This window comes from Leuresthes tenuis, unplaced genomic scaffold (assembly GCF_036924035.1).
Source record: "Leuresthes tenuis unplaced genomic scaffold, fLeuTen1.0.hap1 SCAF_14, whole genome shotgun sequence".
Classification (NCBI taxonomy): Eukaryota; Metazoa; Chordata; class Actinopteri; order Atheriniformes; family Atherinopsidae; genus Leuresthes; species Leuresthes tenuis.
The window spans coordinates 14,940,938-14,956,257 of NW_027325368.1; the positions used below are offsets into that span (position 1 = coordinate 14,940,938).

At 39.1% G+C, this 15,320-nt stretch overlaps 3 protein-coding genes across 3 annotated transcripts in view; 2 read left to right on the forward strand and 1 right to left on the reverse strand.

Annotated features, from left to right (window-relative positions):
* The window catches only part of LOC140268761 (very long chain fatty acid elongase 1-like), a 153,398-nt gene that overhangs the window by 62,296 nt on the left and 75,782 nt on the right, over positions 1-15,320 (reverse strand). The window lies entirely within an intron of this gene.
* Positions 3,451-7,161, forward strand: espnlb (espin like b). The gene is made up of 5 exons (XM_072363894.1): positions 3,451-3,589; positions 3,882-4,017; positions 4,196-4,314; positions 5,043-5,222; positions 5,344-7,161. The coding sequence occupies exons 1-5, from the start codon at positions 3,578-3,580 to the stop codon at positions 6,943-6,945; spliced, it is 2,049 nt and encodes a 682-aa protein (XP_072219995.1). The 5' UTR covers positions 3,451-3,577; the 3' UTR covers positions 6,946-7,161.
* Positions 7,920-14,017, forward strand: rab6bb (RAB6B, member RAS oncogene family b). The gene is made up of 8 exons (XM_072364391.1): positions 7,920-8,137; positions 10,336-10,394; positions 10,729-10,782; positions 11,223-11,328; positions 11,424-11,535; positions 11,680-11,773; positions 12,190-12,256; positions 12,940-14,017. The coding sequence occupies exons 1-8, from the start codon at positions 8,068-8,070 to the stop codon at positions 13,002-13,004; spliced, it is 627 nt and encodes a 208-aa protein (XP_072220492.1). The 5' UTR covers positions 7,920-8,067; the 3' UTR covers positions 13,005-14,017.

The window sequence follows — 15,320 nt, forward strand, 5'->3', positions numbered from 1 at the left end:
TCTATGTTTTTTCACCTTTATAAACTGAACTTGATGTATAAGCTAAAAGGAAAAGTGAGGAAAACACAATCTCTAACAGCACAAATGACTTGTCTTATGGTTCACTCTGAAAATAGCTTAGAAATACATTATGACTGCATTTACATGTACACCAGTATCTTGATCATGATTGGATATTTGGTACGTCCAGGTTTTGTATTGCACATTTAAACATCTAATCCCAGTTTTGAGAAACCTTGATATGTGAACCCCAGTAGAAACTAGGATGCAATGGCATATAAACACCATATCCAGATTTCTGAACATCCTCTGCTGGTGGATAGCTGTACCAAATTAGCTAAGATGATATTATAGAAAAAAAAGATGATATAGCTGGATGCACATGATTAGAAACCAGAAACCATTTACAGAACTTTAGATACAGTGGTATGAAAGGTTTCCCAAGTTCAAAATAAACAACTGCATAAGACTCAACTCTGACTCAACTATTCAAAGCAATCTGTCAAATGTTACTTTCACAGTTGTAGCAAAGCTGGTTCCTATCCACAATACCAAATTTTGGTCAGTTCCCTAATATCCTATTGATATTTAAAAATAACATAATCCAATAGAAATAGATTCTAAGTTTCTCAAACTGAAAAAGTTGCTTTCACTCAGTTTTGCTTCAAACCTACATTTTATTCTTAATTTTTTTTAATACATAGAATCTACAGTAACAGGCAAACAAACCTGTTAAGGCATTCATCTTTAATTCATTTCTGTGGTAAAGTGTAATCCCAACGGGACAGTGTTTGTGCAGACAGAGCAACGTGGTTAATGGATAATGCTCTTTTCATTTCTGTTGCGTAACAGTTTGTACTTTTGCTCCAGGTGAACACACGTGCCAGCCTGTGTGAGGCTGTGTATGGGCAGCCTTCCATTATTGATTATGTACTCACCATGTTCTCCAGCATAGCAGCGCCAGTCAGGCTAATGCCCCATTAACAGAGGCAGGAACAGGCTACTGGACTCGACACAAGAGCCCTGGACCGAGTCAGGGGCCGTCACCTCTCATGTTTCTCTTTCTGTAATGTCCTGTACATTTCCCTCAACATATATATACTGTCACTTTGAAGAGAGCACAATACATCTCTTATAAAGTTTGAAGACAGCAAGTGAAAATAGTATTGGACAAGAAATCAAATGATGACCAGAAGTAGTGAGACATCATTAACAAAGGTTCAACTAAATACTTTACATTATACTTTAAAATTTACAAAAGTATTTGTTTGAATGTTCACAAAAGTCTATATATTTTTAAGTTAGTCTGTTACTTTGTCCCTCATATCTGTAAAAGAAAAAGGGAATGAGTAACAATTTACCTAAAGTTCTAGGAAAAAATACCTTAGCCTTGGATAGCTACCTGGTTTGGCTGGTTAGCTGTAAGTCTAGCAAGAAAACAAGGGAAGTTTTGTTGCTTTTAAGTAAAAAATCAGCAGAAGATATTTGACCAGTTACAAAATAGTGGCCTTACTGTCAGTTCAGACCTTCGCACATAATCTATGTATTTGTGTTCCAATATTGTTGCACTATTACAAATACATTTATATCCTACATCATTTCTATCCTATTTATGCAATATTTTGCAGGTCATTAAAGCTTTCAGGTTTGATTTTCAGATTTTTTTTCTAGCATCAGTCAAATGCCTTTTAAGTGTTGCTTGACTTTGCTCACAGCCACTGTGGCCAAATTACATCATCCAACATTACCTCTGACAACCTGATCCACTTTGTTTGCCAGCACTGAGCCTTCTATGACAAACAACAGAAAGAATACAGGTTTAATAGAATCAAGAAAACTACTGTTCTCCTTCTTCCCAGATAGGTATCAAACTGAACCACTCTCACACTGAATATTTTTGAGAGATTAAATGGACCACATATTTACTTTGTTGTTTTCTTTTTCATTGCTGAAGAAGTGAGACGATTTAGATTAAATTAAAAAAACAACCACAATGTTTGACGGTGCCATTTTTATTGCCAAAATCTGCAGCGGATAGCCTAGATTAACAAAATACATTCAATTTGCAAGCCCAGTCGTTATGATGATTTTTGTTGGTTCGTGGATTTCAAAAACACGTAAGGAAAATGCAGACTTGATGTGAAAAGGCAGGCCTTTATTCTGTAACTGCTAGAGAAAAGTAGTTCCCTATACTGCTGGGAACCCACTGTTCGTTTTTGACAAGCCAAATCTTGAGATATCAGTGGCCTACTGCAGGAGACAGTAGTCAGTCTGCTTTATAACCTGACTGTCATTTTGCACCTTTAACCCACACATCTGAGGATGTGTGTCCGGTACTCTACAGTATTTTGTCTCCCACATACTGTACATTCACAGTGCTATCGTTCTATACTTCCAGGTCTAGGTCATCCTATCCCATCCCTTTAATTATGCACACATTGAAGGCCCCCCATCTGAGGTTTGGATCCAGGTGATGGTGCTCCTTGGTTTTTATTGTTTATTGGCTTCTACTGGGTGAAGAGCTTGACATCAGCCTCTGGATTTTCTGCCAAGATATATATCTATTTTTCATTTTTTTCTCTCTCTCGTACATTTTCTAAACCTGCCAGCATTCATCTTCTGTCATTACTGAACTGTCAAGACTATATGGTAAGTATAATATGACATTTGTTTATCATAACTGGAATAAATAGCTCTAACCCTACTAATCAATTCAAATAAAATGTACATGTTTTGATTATATGGAACACATATCTAGAAAGAGAGTGACATGGCATCATATTCCAAACCTTTTCAGTTTTTAGCCCTTGGCTATGTGAAGCTTTTCAGCAATAAAAGCAACTCAGAAAAAAACATTGTCATTTTCTATATAGATTAGTTTCAAACAGATCATTCTTTTGAATTTGTTTTAACTGAGAAACACTCATTGAGAATCTCCTGAGGAGGAATGAACGGATTTTTTGTTTGTATGTGGAGCAAAAATCCTCAGTTACAGGTGATTGAACTGGTTTATGACAACAACTGTTGCGAGAAACATAGTGATGCATCTTGATCAAACTTTCACAGATATGAATGAAAAGGTGTCCACTTCTTATGCAGTGAAATGCTGTTACTTAGGAAAAAATAGCGATTGTTTTACTGATATTTAGTCTATTGAATGTCATGAAACTTGTGAAAAAATGTTATGATTCAGTAAGACTGTCTTTAGCAGATAGCAGATATCGTATCTCTGCAAACGCTAACATACTTTCTCCAGCACTCTGTGGGGCCTACTCTACATTCACTGTCCCGGATCAAGTTTCACCACTTCTTGTTTTAGTCCAAAGTACTATGAGCTGCTGCCTGTATGTTTACATTAGCTCAACATGTGTGTGTGTGTGTGTGCACCATTAGGGGGTCTCCGTCTCTTAGCAGATTGCCTTGAAGCCATTCACTGCTGTGTAATCTGTGTCACATTTCTGCACCAGTGGGGTCCTATTTTCTATGTTCTATGAGTCTGTCTCTTTGTTCATTTCATTTTCAGAAAGAGGAGCCCCTGCTCCATTTTACCACCAGAGTGTGAAAGAGCAGCATCAACATGGAGAACAAGGTGACCAGTCAACAGTATAGGGCCTGAAAGTATCTAAATAAGTCACTAAGTGCTACAGTATGAAAGAAAAACTGCTGAAAAGATGACATTGAAAAAAATACTTCAATGACTGAAGTGTAACCAAAACAAGCAGCTTTCAAGAAAATCATTTGTCACACTAGAAGCTATTCCCGCTGTTATCAAGGCAGCAAAATAAATAATTATTTCCTGAATGAGAGGGAAAGCATTATTTTGATTGGGGTGAGCTGTTTTTTAAAGGATTGCTCACTCCTGCCATGTTTGTACCCAGCAGCCAGTGAAGGAAGTGCTTCCCCTGCCTCGTCACCCCACCCCACTTCCTGTGATCTCGTCTTCGTCTTTGACCCCTGCCGCCTCCTCAAAAAAACAAACCACAGGCTCTATGCAGCACGTTCAGGTAGCCTCCTCAGGTGAGCAATCTATAAAACACTTAGAAACACATTAATTATGCAGATGTTAACATACGTGTTAGCAGAGGTTATTTAGATTAATCAGTGTATGTGACAGTATAATAAATTAACAGATGTTTTTTTTTTTTATTTAAAGAAAACCTCAGTGTTTGATCTTTTACTTTTGGTATTTTTGCAGTGGTGACATCCTTCAGTCACCTGAGGCCTCCAGAGAGGGACCTCACACCGATGTCTCAGATGAAGGCTATTAAGTCACTGAGGCAGGCTGGCTTAACTGCAGTCTTCACTGGGCAAACGGTGAGTTGGCTGGCACAGCTTTCAAGTCAAGCATTACACCTGCACAGATTTCAAAACACTCATAAAAAAGATGACTGGTATATCTTTCAGGATCAGTTGGGAATAATTACCACTTAGTACTGCGAAGACACAGACTAATTCCAATCAAAGTCTTAATCACTCCACAGTAGTATGTTAAGAAATTCATAGCTTTGCATACTGCCTGCTGTTTAATAATAGTTGTGAAGCAACAAAGAGGGTTCCAGTTTTACTGGAAACTGTGCTTTATTCTATTCTTTTATTTGCTCTCATGTGAAACTAAAGTGCTTCTATGAGAAAAAAAAAAGATTAAAACTTTTGTATAATATAGAATGAAACTTGGGGTGAAACTAAAACAGGGTCATGCCAACAAAGAACAATAATTTCCTTCAAGGCAGTTCTTTAAACACCCTAAACGATATTTAAAGATGAGGAAGTAAGTGTGATCTAAATTTGATGCTCGTACATAATTTCCAATTATTTTCCTAATTTCCTTAAATTTTTTTCTCATTTCATAATATGTAAAATTATTTTAAAGCTTAACACTTGTGGACCGACAGAGTCATGCTGTTGTAATACATCCAGAATGTAATTTTGCTTTAAGATGTTAGTATAAGAAAGGCCTTCAGAGAATAGATTTAGGTGTATTTTATGAAAATGATTTTATCTAAGCAAATGTGTCTCTGTCTCACATTGATAAATGGTGACAGCGGCTTGAGAGTGAGGAGGTACTGGGGGAGTTACCAATTGTCGATGTGATCCTGGCGGACATCGACTCTCTAGTACCCACCCACGATGAAACGGGCCGCCCCATAGCAGAATGGAAACGACAGGTGATGGTGCGTCAGCTGCAGGTCAGGATTCAGGATGAGGAGGAGCAGAGGAGACAGGTACTCTTCGCTGTGAGACTGTGTGCACAAAAGGCAACAGAGAAATTAAAACAGAATGCAAAAGCATCCCTTGAACAAAATAACCTCTTTGTTTGGTAACATCTCTTTGGGTCTCTAACAGGATATGATGAATGGCTACGTGCCAGTGGATGGCTGGAAGTACTCCCAGGCCCACAATGCTGTCTTGGGGCCCTTTGGTGAGCTCCTAACAGAGGAAGACCTGGTTTATCTACAGCAGCAGATTGAGTCTGTTTCACTGCAGAAACGCTGCCAGGCCTACGAGCTCGAACTAACCAGGCTGACGGAGGAGCTCAGGGCAATTTTGCCAGATCCAATCGTCAACATTTCTCTCAACAAAGAGGTCCTACAACAGATGGACTCTGAGGAGAAAATGCACCTGACCTTGCCTGTCTGGTGTAATCGTGTCTCTGATATTGTTCGGAGCATGTCTCTGCTGGTGGCTAATCTGACTCAAACAGCAGAAGGAGAGGGTGAGTGGAAGATGGTAGAAGGCATGGTGGAGGGGATGAAGGGTTTGCAGGAAATTAGCAATAGTTCAGGAAATGATCTAGACCACGGGTTGATTCACCAGGACCCAGAGATGCTTCAAAAACCTGCAGAGACCTCCAGTGGATGTAGAATACCGCACATTGGGATGGCATCTGCTTTCAGCCATCGTTTGGAGAGCAACAGCTACAGTAGAGCACGAAGGGAGAGGATTGAGAGGGAGATCCAGCAATCTGGAGTGTCAGTAAGAAACCTCAGGTCCAACTTTGAGGGTCAGATTGGTGGAATATATCCCTTTGCTGGAGTTATACAAGGAGACCAAGGAGGTTTGAAGGGCCAGTATGGGGTTAGAGCTTCAAAAAACCATGATGTTAACACAAATATCAGCCATGATCCCTCTAAAGGACGCGCCCATGTAATGGAGACTACCAGTTTAAGAAAAGAGCGAATAGTTGTGCTGTTTCTTAGCCACTGGAAAAAGTCTGCATATGCTATATCAGTGAGGGCGGCGAGGCAGAGACAGGGACAGGTTGCGGCATCAGTGAAAGTTACAGTAGAACAGCCTCAGCAGAAAATCACCTCCCTGTTTCAGTTCTGTCAACAACGAGGGGCTGTGGACAAAATGCTGAACTCCTGGAGGAATAAACTCGAGCTAGAAGATGCTCAGAAGTCATGTTTGTTCTCCTCCTGTGACGTCTCACAAAATCCACCCCCTCAGGCAACTTACTCCCCTGAGCAATTCCTGCCAGACGTGGATGGTGTGGCAATGAGCCACGACAGTTTGACCCTTGACCTCTTTATGCTTGGTTACTTCCACATCTTAGAGCAAAAGTTGTCGCCTGAGGAGAGGAAGATGAGGCATCTTCTTTGCTTTGAAGTTTTTGACCATGTCGGCTGTTTTCCCTGGGAGAAGGTCCGAGATTTTCACAAGGCTGTTCTCCAGGAAATCCAATCAGGGAGGCGAGAGTGGAGTGATGGCTTTGAAGACCTTAAAGTTCACTTCTTTGGTGAGTCAAGACCATGCCGCTGCCCATCGTCATCATTGCTGCCAGGGTCCAAATCTGTGCCCAAGGTTATAGTACAACATGCTCCAGATGAGAGTGGCAGTGACACAGACTTCGCCTGTTTCAACAATGAAGATATTTGCAAATATATTGACCGCAGCTTTGCTTTTTGGAAAGAGAAGGAGGCAGAGCTTTTTGATTTTGAACACTGATCTGATGTTTTTGCATAAAATGATGCTGGTGTGGTTATTTTGGAAACCTGATGGGCACTGAATAAAACTTTGTTGAGAATGCATCACAGATGTACTGTCACTGCAAATGCAAATAGTAATTAGACTCTGTTATTCTGCATAAACTCACTCCATTTAGAATCTTCTGCCAACAGAAAATGGTGTCATTTTAGATTGCCATCAGCCATGTTTGTAAAATGAAAGCAGGGCTGAAGAAAACGTATTTGTCAGCATTCACATTTTTTTCATGTCAGAGTTGATGTTCTGAGCATATTTATATCCAGCATGTAAAAACAGTGCTATAAAATCTTCTGTCGCTCTGTTGAAGCAGTTTTTCTCAAGTGAGCTACAAACTTGGATGTGTGGAGTTTGACGGATAGGCAGGAATCTAATGATGGATACCTCTTAACTGCATTATGTTGCATAGAAACTCTGAGCTGTACAAGGGAGTAAAGCTCAGAGTTTCTCTGCCTCTGATATATCAGCTTTGAAAATTCTAAGATTCTAAAGTTTTTAAAGTGAGATAATAAGTTGGTGGAATGGAAATGCTCATGCACACACATTCTCATGTGCATAATTTCATAAATTGTCAATTGGCAAAATGTCATAAAAGTCCAAACCTTGACCTTTTTTTCTGTTAAGTATTTCAGTTTTAATGAATCTTGATCAATTTTATTTATGACACAACATTTTTTTTTCAAATGAAAATATTCTTCCCACTAAAGATGTTTTAGGACCATTATGATCTCAGAAGACTCGATCTGTAAAACAAATAAAGAAGGAGGGTAAATTAATTAAAAGTAGTGTGCAGTCACCCTCTTTTCCCCCTTTTTTTGTTCCTTAAAGTAACATTCACGCATGTTGATTATATTTTGAGGCATAAAACATTATAGTTTAGCTTTAGGTCGAATAGAAAGGTGAAGAATTTAAGTAGGTGAGGTCGCGCAGGCGCACAAGCTCCCTAAACTGACAGGAGGACGCTGAGCTGCATTCCCATCATTCTGTGAGGAGAGGAGGATCCCTCTGCGCATCTACAACGGAGAAAGAGACGCCGAGCTATAAGAACATATAAAATAATCCAAGTTGAGCCCTTTATCTGCCACCATGTCAGCTGGAGGAGATTTGGGGAACCCCCTGAGGAAATTTAAACTCGTATTTTTGGGAGAGCAGAGCGGTGAGTCAGTCTTCGGGGAGGTTTGGGTCATCTTCATCAAACATGCGTATATGTTAAGGCTATGTATATAATCCGTTTTGATTGTGGTGTTAATGCCAATCTAGATGATGTGCCAGGCTGGCTTTGGTGTATGTGACGCCCATGTAGCTCCCGGCACCATCTGTAGCAGTATGAAATTTGATTAAGCGAGGTGGAAAAAGAGAGAAAGAAAAAACCCGCATACACATAAATTAAACCTCTGAATGAAGCATGACCACAAGTACTAACTTTAACGAACAGGCTATCTTTCAGGATTATTTGTTTGTCGCAAAACATCATAATTCGCGTCATATCAGGCGAAATTAAGGTGGATGTTTTGATGTGCTGCAGTGACCGTCAAATATGACCAACCTTTCCCAGACAACCGGTTTATTTAATTTACATAGATTGTTTCTCGTTTTTTGTATCCTTTATTATATTATATGATTGCGTTTAACATTTCTTCCGCCAGTCTTTCTTCATTTTTTAAATGATCTTCTTTTTTTTTTAGAGAGAGAGAGAATAACAAACAGTCCCCCATGTGTCAGTTCGGGACACACCCTAGGCTGGCGATGTCTGTAGCATCTCCAAACCACGCAGTTTTATGCTCAGTCCCATAAATAATCAAATAAAAACGGTTGGACAGCCCCACAACATTATACTATGTATTCAATAATCCATCTATTCGAGGTGGGAATGGTTTGATGTGATGGCACAAATTCAGAAGGAGCCAATCGATAATGCTTTAGCGCCATAAAGCTACCTGAATACGTGTATAGATTACACACTCGGGGTGGCATGATAAGCAACACTGAAAAACAGTATATGCGTAATTAGGCCTATTATGACCGCAGCTCGACTGGTGCTTAAGTCTTGCATTGTGATGCTTCCGTGTCTGTCTGTGTGTGTGCGTGTGTGTGCCGCATGTCTATGAGACGACAATATGTCGACTGTAAGCCTCACTGTGTGACCTGCACTGCAATGTTGCTGTCCATGGTGCTGAAGCAAGGCCTGGCGTGGCCACTGCCCATTGCTGACTTCAGAACTACTGTCGTCTGCACAGAGAACTCTGCATGAAGGCAGGGGCCTGCTCGAAAAGTCCTGTCCTCATCCACTCATATGAGGGTCGATGTAAAATGGTGCCAAAGACGGTGCTTGGATTGATGTAAATAAAGATGGAGATCACTGTGCTCAACTTGATCCACTGAGAAGACTCCATCCGGGCTTAAAAATGTGTCTTACACACATCAAGCGAAGAGTCGTTGTCATACAAATTCTTTGTGACTATAGAAAATTTATGAACATACTTTGTGTTTCTATCTCAGTTTTCTCTCACATACTCTCAAGATTAAAGACAATCAATAAATATGGCTTATTCTATTCGTATTGTTCATGTTTATTTGTATGGTATTTGTAAGGACAACTAGAGTAAGAAAGAAATAACAAGAAAATGCTCACAAACAAACACAATAACTAAACAGTGAATGCATGATACATCACAAATTTAAGAACTGTTAAATATTCTCAGGTTGGTATTTTTCAGCTTACTTGTTTAAATGTAAATTTAATATGATTTGGGGCTTGACTGACTCAATATTCATTAACAAAAACATAATTAGTTACAGCCCCCAAACGTGATAATATTTAAACTCAGTTTTCATCATTGACATGGTATGTCATGATTCATTTATTTTATGCTGCTTTGAGCCTTTACACAGTGTCTTGACAGTGTGATACAGGGGGTTTAGGTTAGTTACAATATCATCTTTATGTGGAAGAACAATGTTTTTCTCTAAATGTAGTATGTTAAATTTTACTGGCATGCTTTGCTATGACATTTATTTATGATAAGGTTTGCTAGATGAATGACATTAGTAGTAAAATTGTGTCTATATTTTTAGCAGAGTTAACATATCTTCATCCCTTTCTGTTATTTCTCTGTGGATAATTTTACTCCTTTGTTTTTTTTCGTTTTTTCTTTATCTTTAACTAATTTGATAGTGACCATTGCAGTGGCAGCAGATCAATGTTGCATTCAGTGCTCTTGACATTCATTAGCTGTTATTTTGTCAAGGAAACCCATTTCATGTCAATGTGTCTATAGAAATGGCTCCATGATGTGTTTGGAAAATCTTAATTATGTCAGCTAACAAAATTAACTTCTGTGTGCTCTGTTTCAGTGGGGAAAACATCTCTCATCACTAGATTCATGTATGACAGTTTTGACAACACGTATCAGGTAAAACTGTTTAAGTTTAAGTTTAAGATCACTTAAAATGTTATAAGTGATCCATGGATTATCAAAAAATTGTGTCATTGTACTTTTAGGTTCTTGGAAAAAACTATTGAGATTACATTCTCTGATTGTACCCTAAGGGCTGTACAAAATAAATTGGTAGTTAGTAGTCTGATTATTGGTTTCCTTATTTCTTCTTTCTTCATTTTTAAAAAATAATAATTTGCTCTTATTCACAACAATCAGTTTGCTGGAAGCAATCTAATGTGTACAATTAAGTTTTAAGGTCTGAGTTTTACTGATTATTCTTCCTGTCCTGATATTTCTTTTCATACAGGCGACCATCGGTATTGACTTCCTATCAAAGACCATGTACTTGGAAGATCGGACAGTAGGACACCTTGATTGTTGTTGAAACTTTGCGTAGAATCATATCTTGAGATTGATTAATATACTTACAGGGTTTTGCTGTGACAACATCTTTAAATGTCCCAGTTTTCTCTCTGTTTTGACTAATCCTTGATTTGATTTGCTTGATTACTGCTCTTCACACATAAACATGATTATCCCGAGGTTATTTCTGGTTGTAATAGCTTTGGTGCATTGACTTTTCTCATCCTAAGCAGACTCACCCCTGGATCATCTTCTTTAGCTAGTATTAATGCCATTTCTGTGGCAGGATAGTATCCTCTGGCACACTGCGTGTGAGCTTATATTAGCCCATCCCCTTGCCCAAAGCCTCTACATCTGTATAGTTTGTGTGTGGTGTGACAGTCAAAGTGGAAAGAGCTGCTGCAGGTGTGTTTTTACTGTGTGTGTGTGCACATGCAGGTAAGGCTGCAGCTGTGGGATACAGCTGGACAGGAGCGCTTCAGGAGCCTCATTCCGAGCTACATAAGGGACTCTACAGTGGCTGTGGTTGTCTATGACATTACAAGTGAGCAAAAACCACTTACTGCATGTACATGTAAGAATATGTGAGTTCTTAATTCCACTGAGACTGGATGTAAAATTGTACTCTTGTCTCTACAGATGTGAATTCATTCCAGCAGACCTGCAAATGGATTGATGATGTCAGGACAGAGAGAGGAAGTGATGTCATTATCATGCTAGTTGGCAACAAGACAGACCTTGAAGAGAAGAGGTAACTACGCATCTCCATAATTAACTTTAACATTTAGATAGATTTGTAACTATTTGGGGAAATTAACAGGAAGTTGTTGGAAGAAACACGTCAGTGCTAAATTAATTTGCTCAAGATGTTGAGTCTGGCCTGATTTTCCTGCAGGCAAATCACAATCGAAGAAGGAGAGCAGAGAGCCAAAGAGCTTAACGTCATGTTCATCGAGACCAGTGCCAAGACAGGCTGCAACGTCAAACAGGTGATCTCTGCAGTTTCACCATATTTCAGAGCATTTTGGTCATCGCTGGATGGCAGATTTACATTCAGATTTAGATATGTGCAACACTGATAACCATATCTGGTGTACATTGTACAGTGTGGTATTGCCACATTTTACACTAGTTGGGGGATATAACTAAAGCCTGGCCAAAATCCATCTGAATTTAAAAGTAGAAGCCTGAGCAAGCTTCACATAGCAATAGAAGATCATAGCATTCATCATCTCAAAATCATTTACTCAATATCGTTTACCTTAATATTCTGAACTCTATACAGGACTTGGAACACACATTTTTACACATTTCGCCCTTCTACTAATCACCCTTTTTCCACCGTCTTTACTTTTTCCACCTTATCTCTCCATCCTCTCGTCTTCCCTCTCTCTCCTTCTCGTAGCTGTTTCGTCGAGTTGCTGCAGCCCTACCTGGAATGGAAAGCTTGGACGACGCAAACCCTGAAGGCAGTATCCTTTATAGCCACCATGACTCACAGTGCCGAGAGCCAAGCGGCCACAAATTTGGCATCTTGTTTTTAAGACTTAGCAGTTGTTGGCACCAGTACAGAGAGCCTACTGTCTCCAGAGGCAGCAGCCATTTAACCATTTATACTTAAGAGGGAAGAAAGGCTCGGGGCCAGGAGAATACAGTGGGTGCAAATGTAGAGCACCGCATAGTGGCTGTCATGGAAATAACAGCTGGAGAGGGTGTGTGATAGAGGATGGATGTTTGAAGAAGGTGAGTGAATGACTTAACGGAAGAATTAATAAATTAAAAATATAGTATTTTCTCCTTTACTCTTAAAGCTATTTTACCTACCTTACCAGTTAACATTTAAGTTCAATTTACAGCCTACAGACTACAGAAGGAAATAGGGAAAAACAGATTCAGGTTTTTCATTCAGTCATGATATAAAACTGAAGAACATCCATGAAATTTTTCAATCCAAAACCTTTGTCAAACAGGAACTTAAAGAATCCTTTTGTTGTTCTGTCGAATGATAAGAATTTTAATTAGAAACTCTTCAGAGATCTTGGGGAGTACTATTGTGCTACTTGTCATTTATAGGATGTTACAATGAAAAATTTCACTCTGACATGTGGACTCTTTCTTCAACTGTGTGGCTTTTCCTTAACTTGACAATCCCCAGTGATCGACATCAAGCTGGACAAACCAGCAGAGCCCACTGTCCCTGAGGGTGGGTGCTCATGTTAATGCAGAGCTGCATTTGGACAGTTCCCTTCACACCATAGGCTTGTTGTGTTGCTTACTACTGGTTAGCTTCCAGTTGACTTCTCCAATTGGATACAGGATCGTGAGCCTTGTATCTGATTGGACAAATCAAATGTTATCTTTCAGTCTTGTTCAGTTGTAAGATATTGTATACTTTGTCAATATGTAAGTGACTGGAGGAGAAAAAGGGACGAAAAATTGTTGCAAAGAAAATGAACAAAAAACTGTTTTGGGGGAAAAATTAAAAAGGAGAAAACAGGACAACCAAGGAGTTCTTTTCGCTGTTATGTTTTGTATTTTTTATATATAAAAAGGGAAAGCACCAAAAATGATGCCTAAACACAGAAGGAGAAAAAGTTGGCGGGGGGGGGCAGCCATTTTTCCAGATGGCTGAACATGTCTGAATGTCTGCAGCACGCATGCACGCTGATCTGGTCTTTGATCTTTGACCTTTGACCTGCCGTCCAGGGTCTCCATGCTCTGGTAGGAGGTTGACCATCTAAGAATGTTTTATAGCATCTCTCTATTGCATCTCATGACAAAATGTATCTCATTTGATATTCCCACAAGAGTCAACTTCCAGTAGGTTCACCTAACAGTAGCTGTGAAAATGTGGCACTCTATCTCTCTATGGGTTTAACTTTTATAAAACAAACTGTACTGTGGTAAAAAAAAATAAATAAATAAAAGAAGTAATAAAAAGACAACTTGCTATCACAACTCCCCATACCTCCAAAGAACCCTCTCCTTTTCCTTATTTCCTCCCTCTATTCCTCTCTCCTTCCAGATACCCAATCCCTTCATCCCGGTAATACACATATAACAATCCACTGTAATGCACTGCACTGTATATAATAATGTAATATGTATGTTGTGAACGTCCTTCTGTAGAAGTGGTCCTTGTTCACCAGTATGAATAATGTAATAATGTTTAATGATTAATAAATTACAGATTAAAGGGCTTCACTCTCCTAACCATCAACACTCACCTGGTAGCAAGATTGTCTACTCTGTTTTTTTCTTTTCCGTTTCGGTTCTGTTTCACTAAAGAAGCACATAAATATATGTTGCTAGCAACAAAGTTAAACAGAAGAGGGCAGAATTTTGTAAGATTTTACCAACGCAGGTATGACACAACATCACAAGTAACAGTTTAAACAAGACAATGAGTGAAATTTGATGTGTCTGCGTAGACAAGAATCCAACATACTGCATAAAATATCTTTATTTTGTTGGTTGTCATTTGGAAATGTTGCTTTTGAAGAGAAATAGATAGCCTCTTGCACAATGCACTTACATTTGATTTATCAGTACAAATCCCTGTTTTTTATGTTTTCTTCCAGTGTCGTAACCATATTAGTTGCATCTAATGTAACAAGCATCGTAGATAACAATAACAGTTGTGCTGTAAAAGTTCCAAAATCTTTAGATTTTCCATATTTCTGCATAAATAATTAACTAAAAGGTCACTTTAGTGTTACATAAGTCCAAAAAGAGGACCAAGACAGCACAAAATAGCCTCACTGAGTTTATCTTCTGTTCTGATCATGAAAGTAGACTGTAGAAGTGAAAGATAAATGACTGTAAGGACAAGCTTCACCTAAACTGGGTTATTGTACACCTCTGTAGCTTTCATAGCATGTAGATTGCAAGTGAAACAAACATAAAATGGCTCTAACTTACAAGAAAACATAATTAGATTTTTTTTTCCCCCAGCTGTTGCATGTTGAGCCTTGTTTGAGAATATTGTTATTGAAGAGTAAATTAGGAACGAGAACAACCAGTCTGGGGGCTTAGCAACCAACCAACCAGTCATGCAGTCAATCTGTCACTCAGTTGATTGTTTGCTATTTTAATTTTCTCCTGCCTGTTGCAGAGTCATAATTATCACACTAATGCTGAGTTCCCTGTGGTGAGTCAGATACTGAACACCTGATGGGTGAGGGGAAGTTGAGGTGGAAAGAACCTTTTAGACAGAAAACTGTCATTGTGAAAAATCAGGTCACTTTACTGAACTTTCCTGATGTTAGAGGACAGGTATTCCCCTGGATGGCAGCAGTTATTGCTGTTAGTCAATAAATTAAGTCCAAAGAGAGCCAGTTTGGAGGGGTGACCTCCCTGAGGTGCAACATGCGCCATAGCATATATTTATATATACATATACATGGAAGTTGTTTTTGAGATATAGAACATTTATTGGTGGCATTAATCAAACATTAACAGTCCAGCACCTGGACTGTATTTCCCTCCCTGAGAAGGACACACCTCTTGAACTCAGAGCACTTGATGTATGGTCTG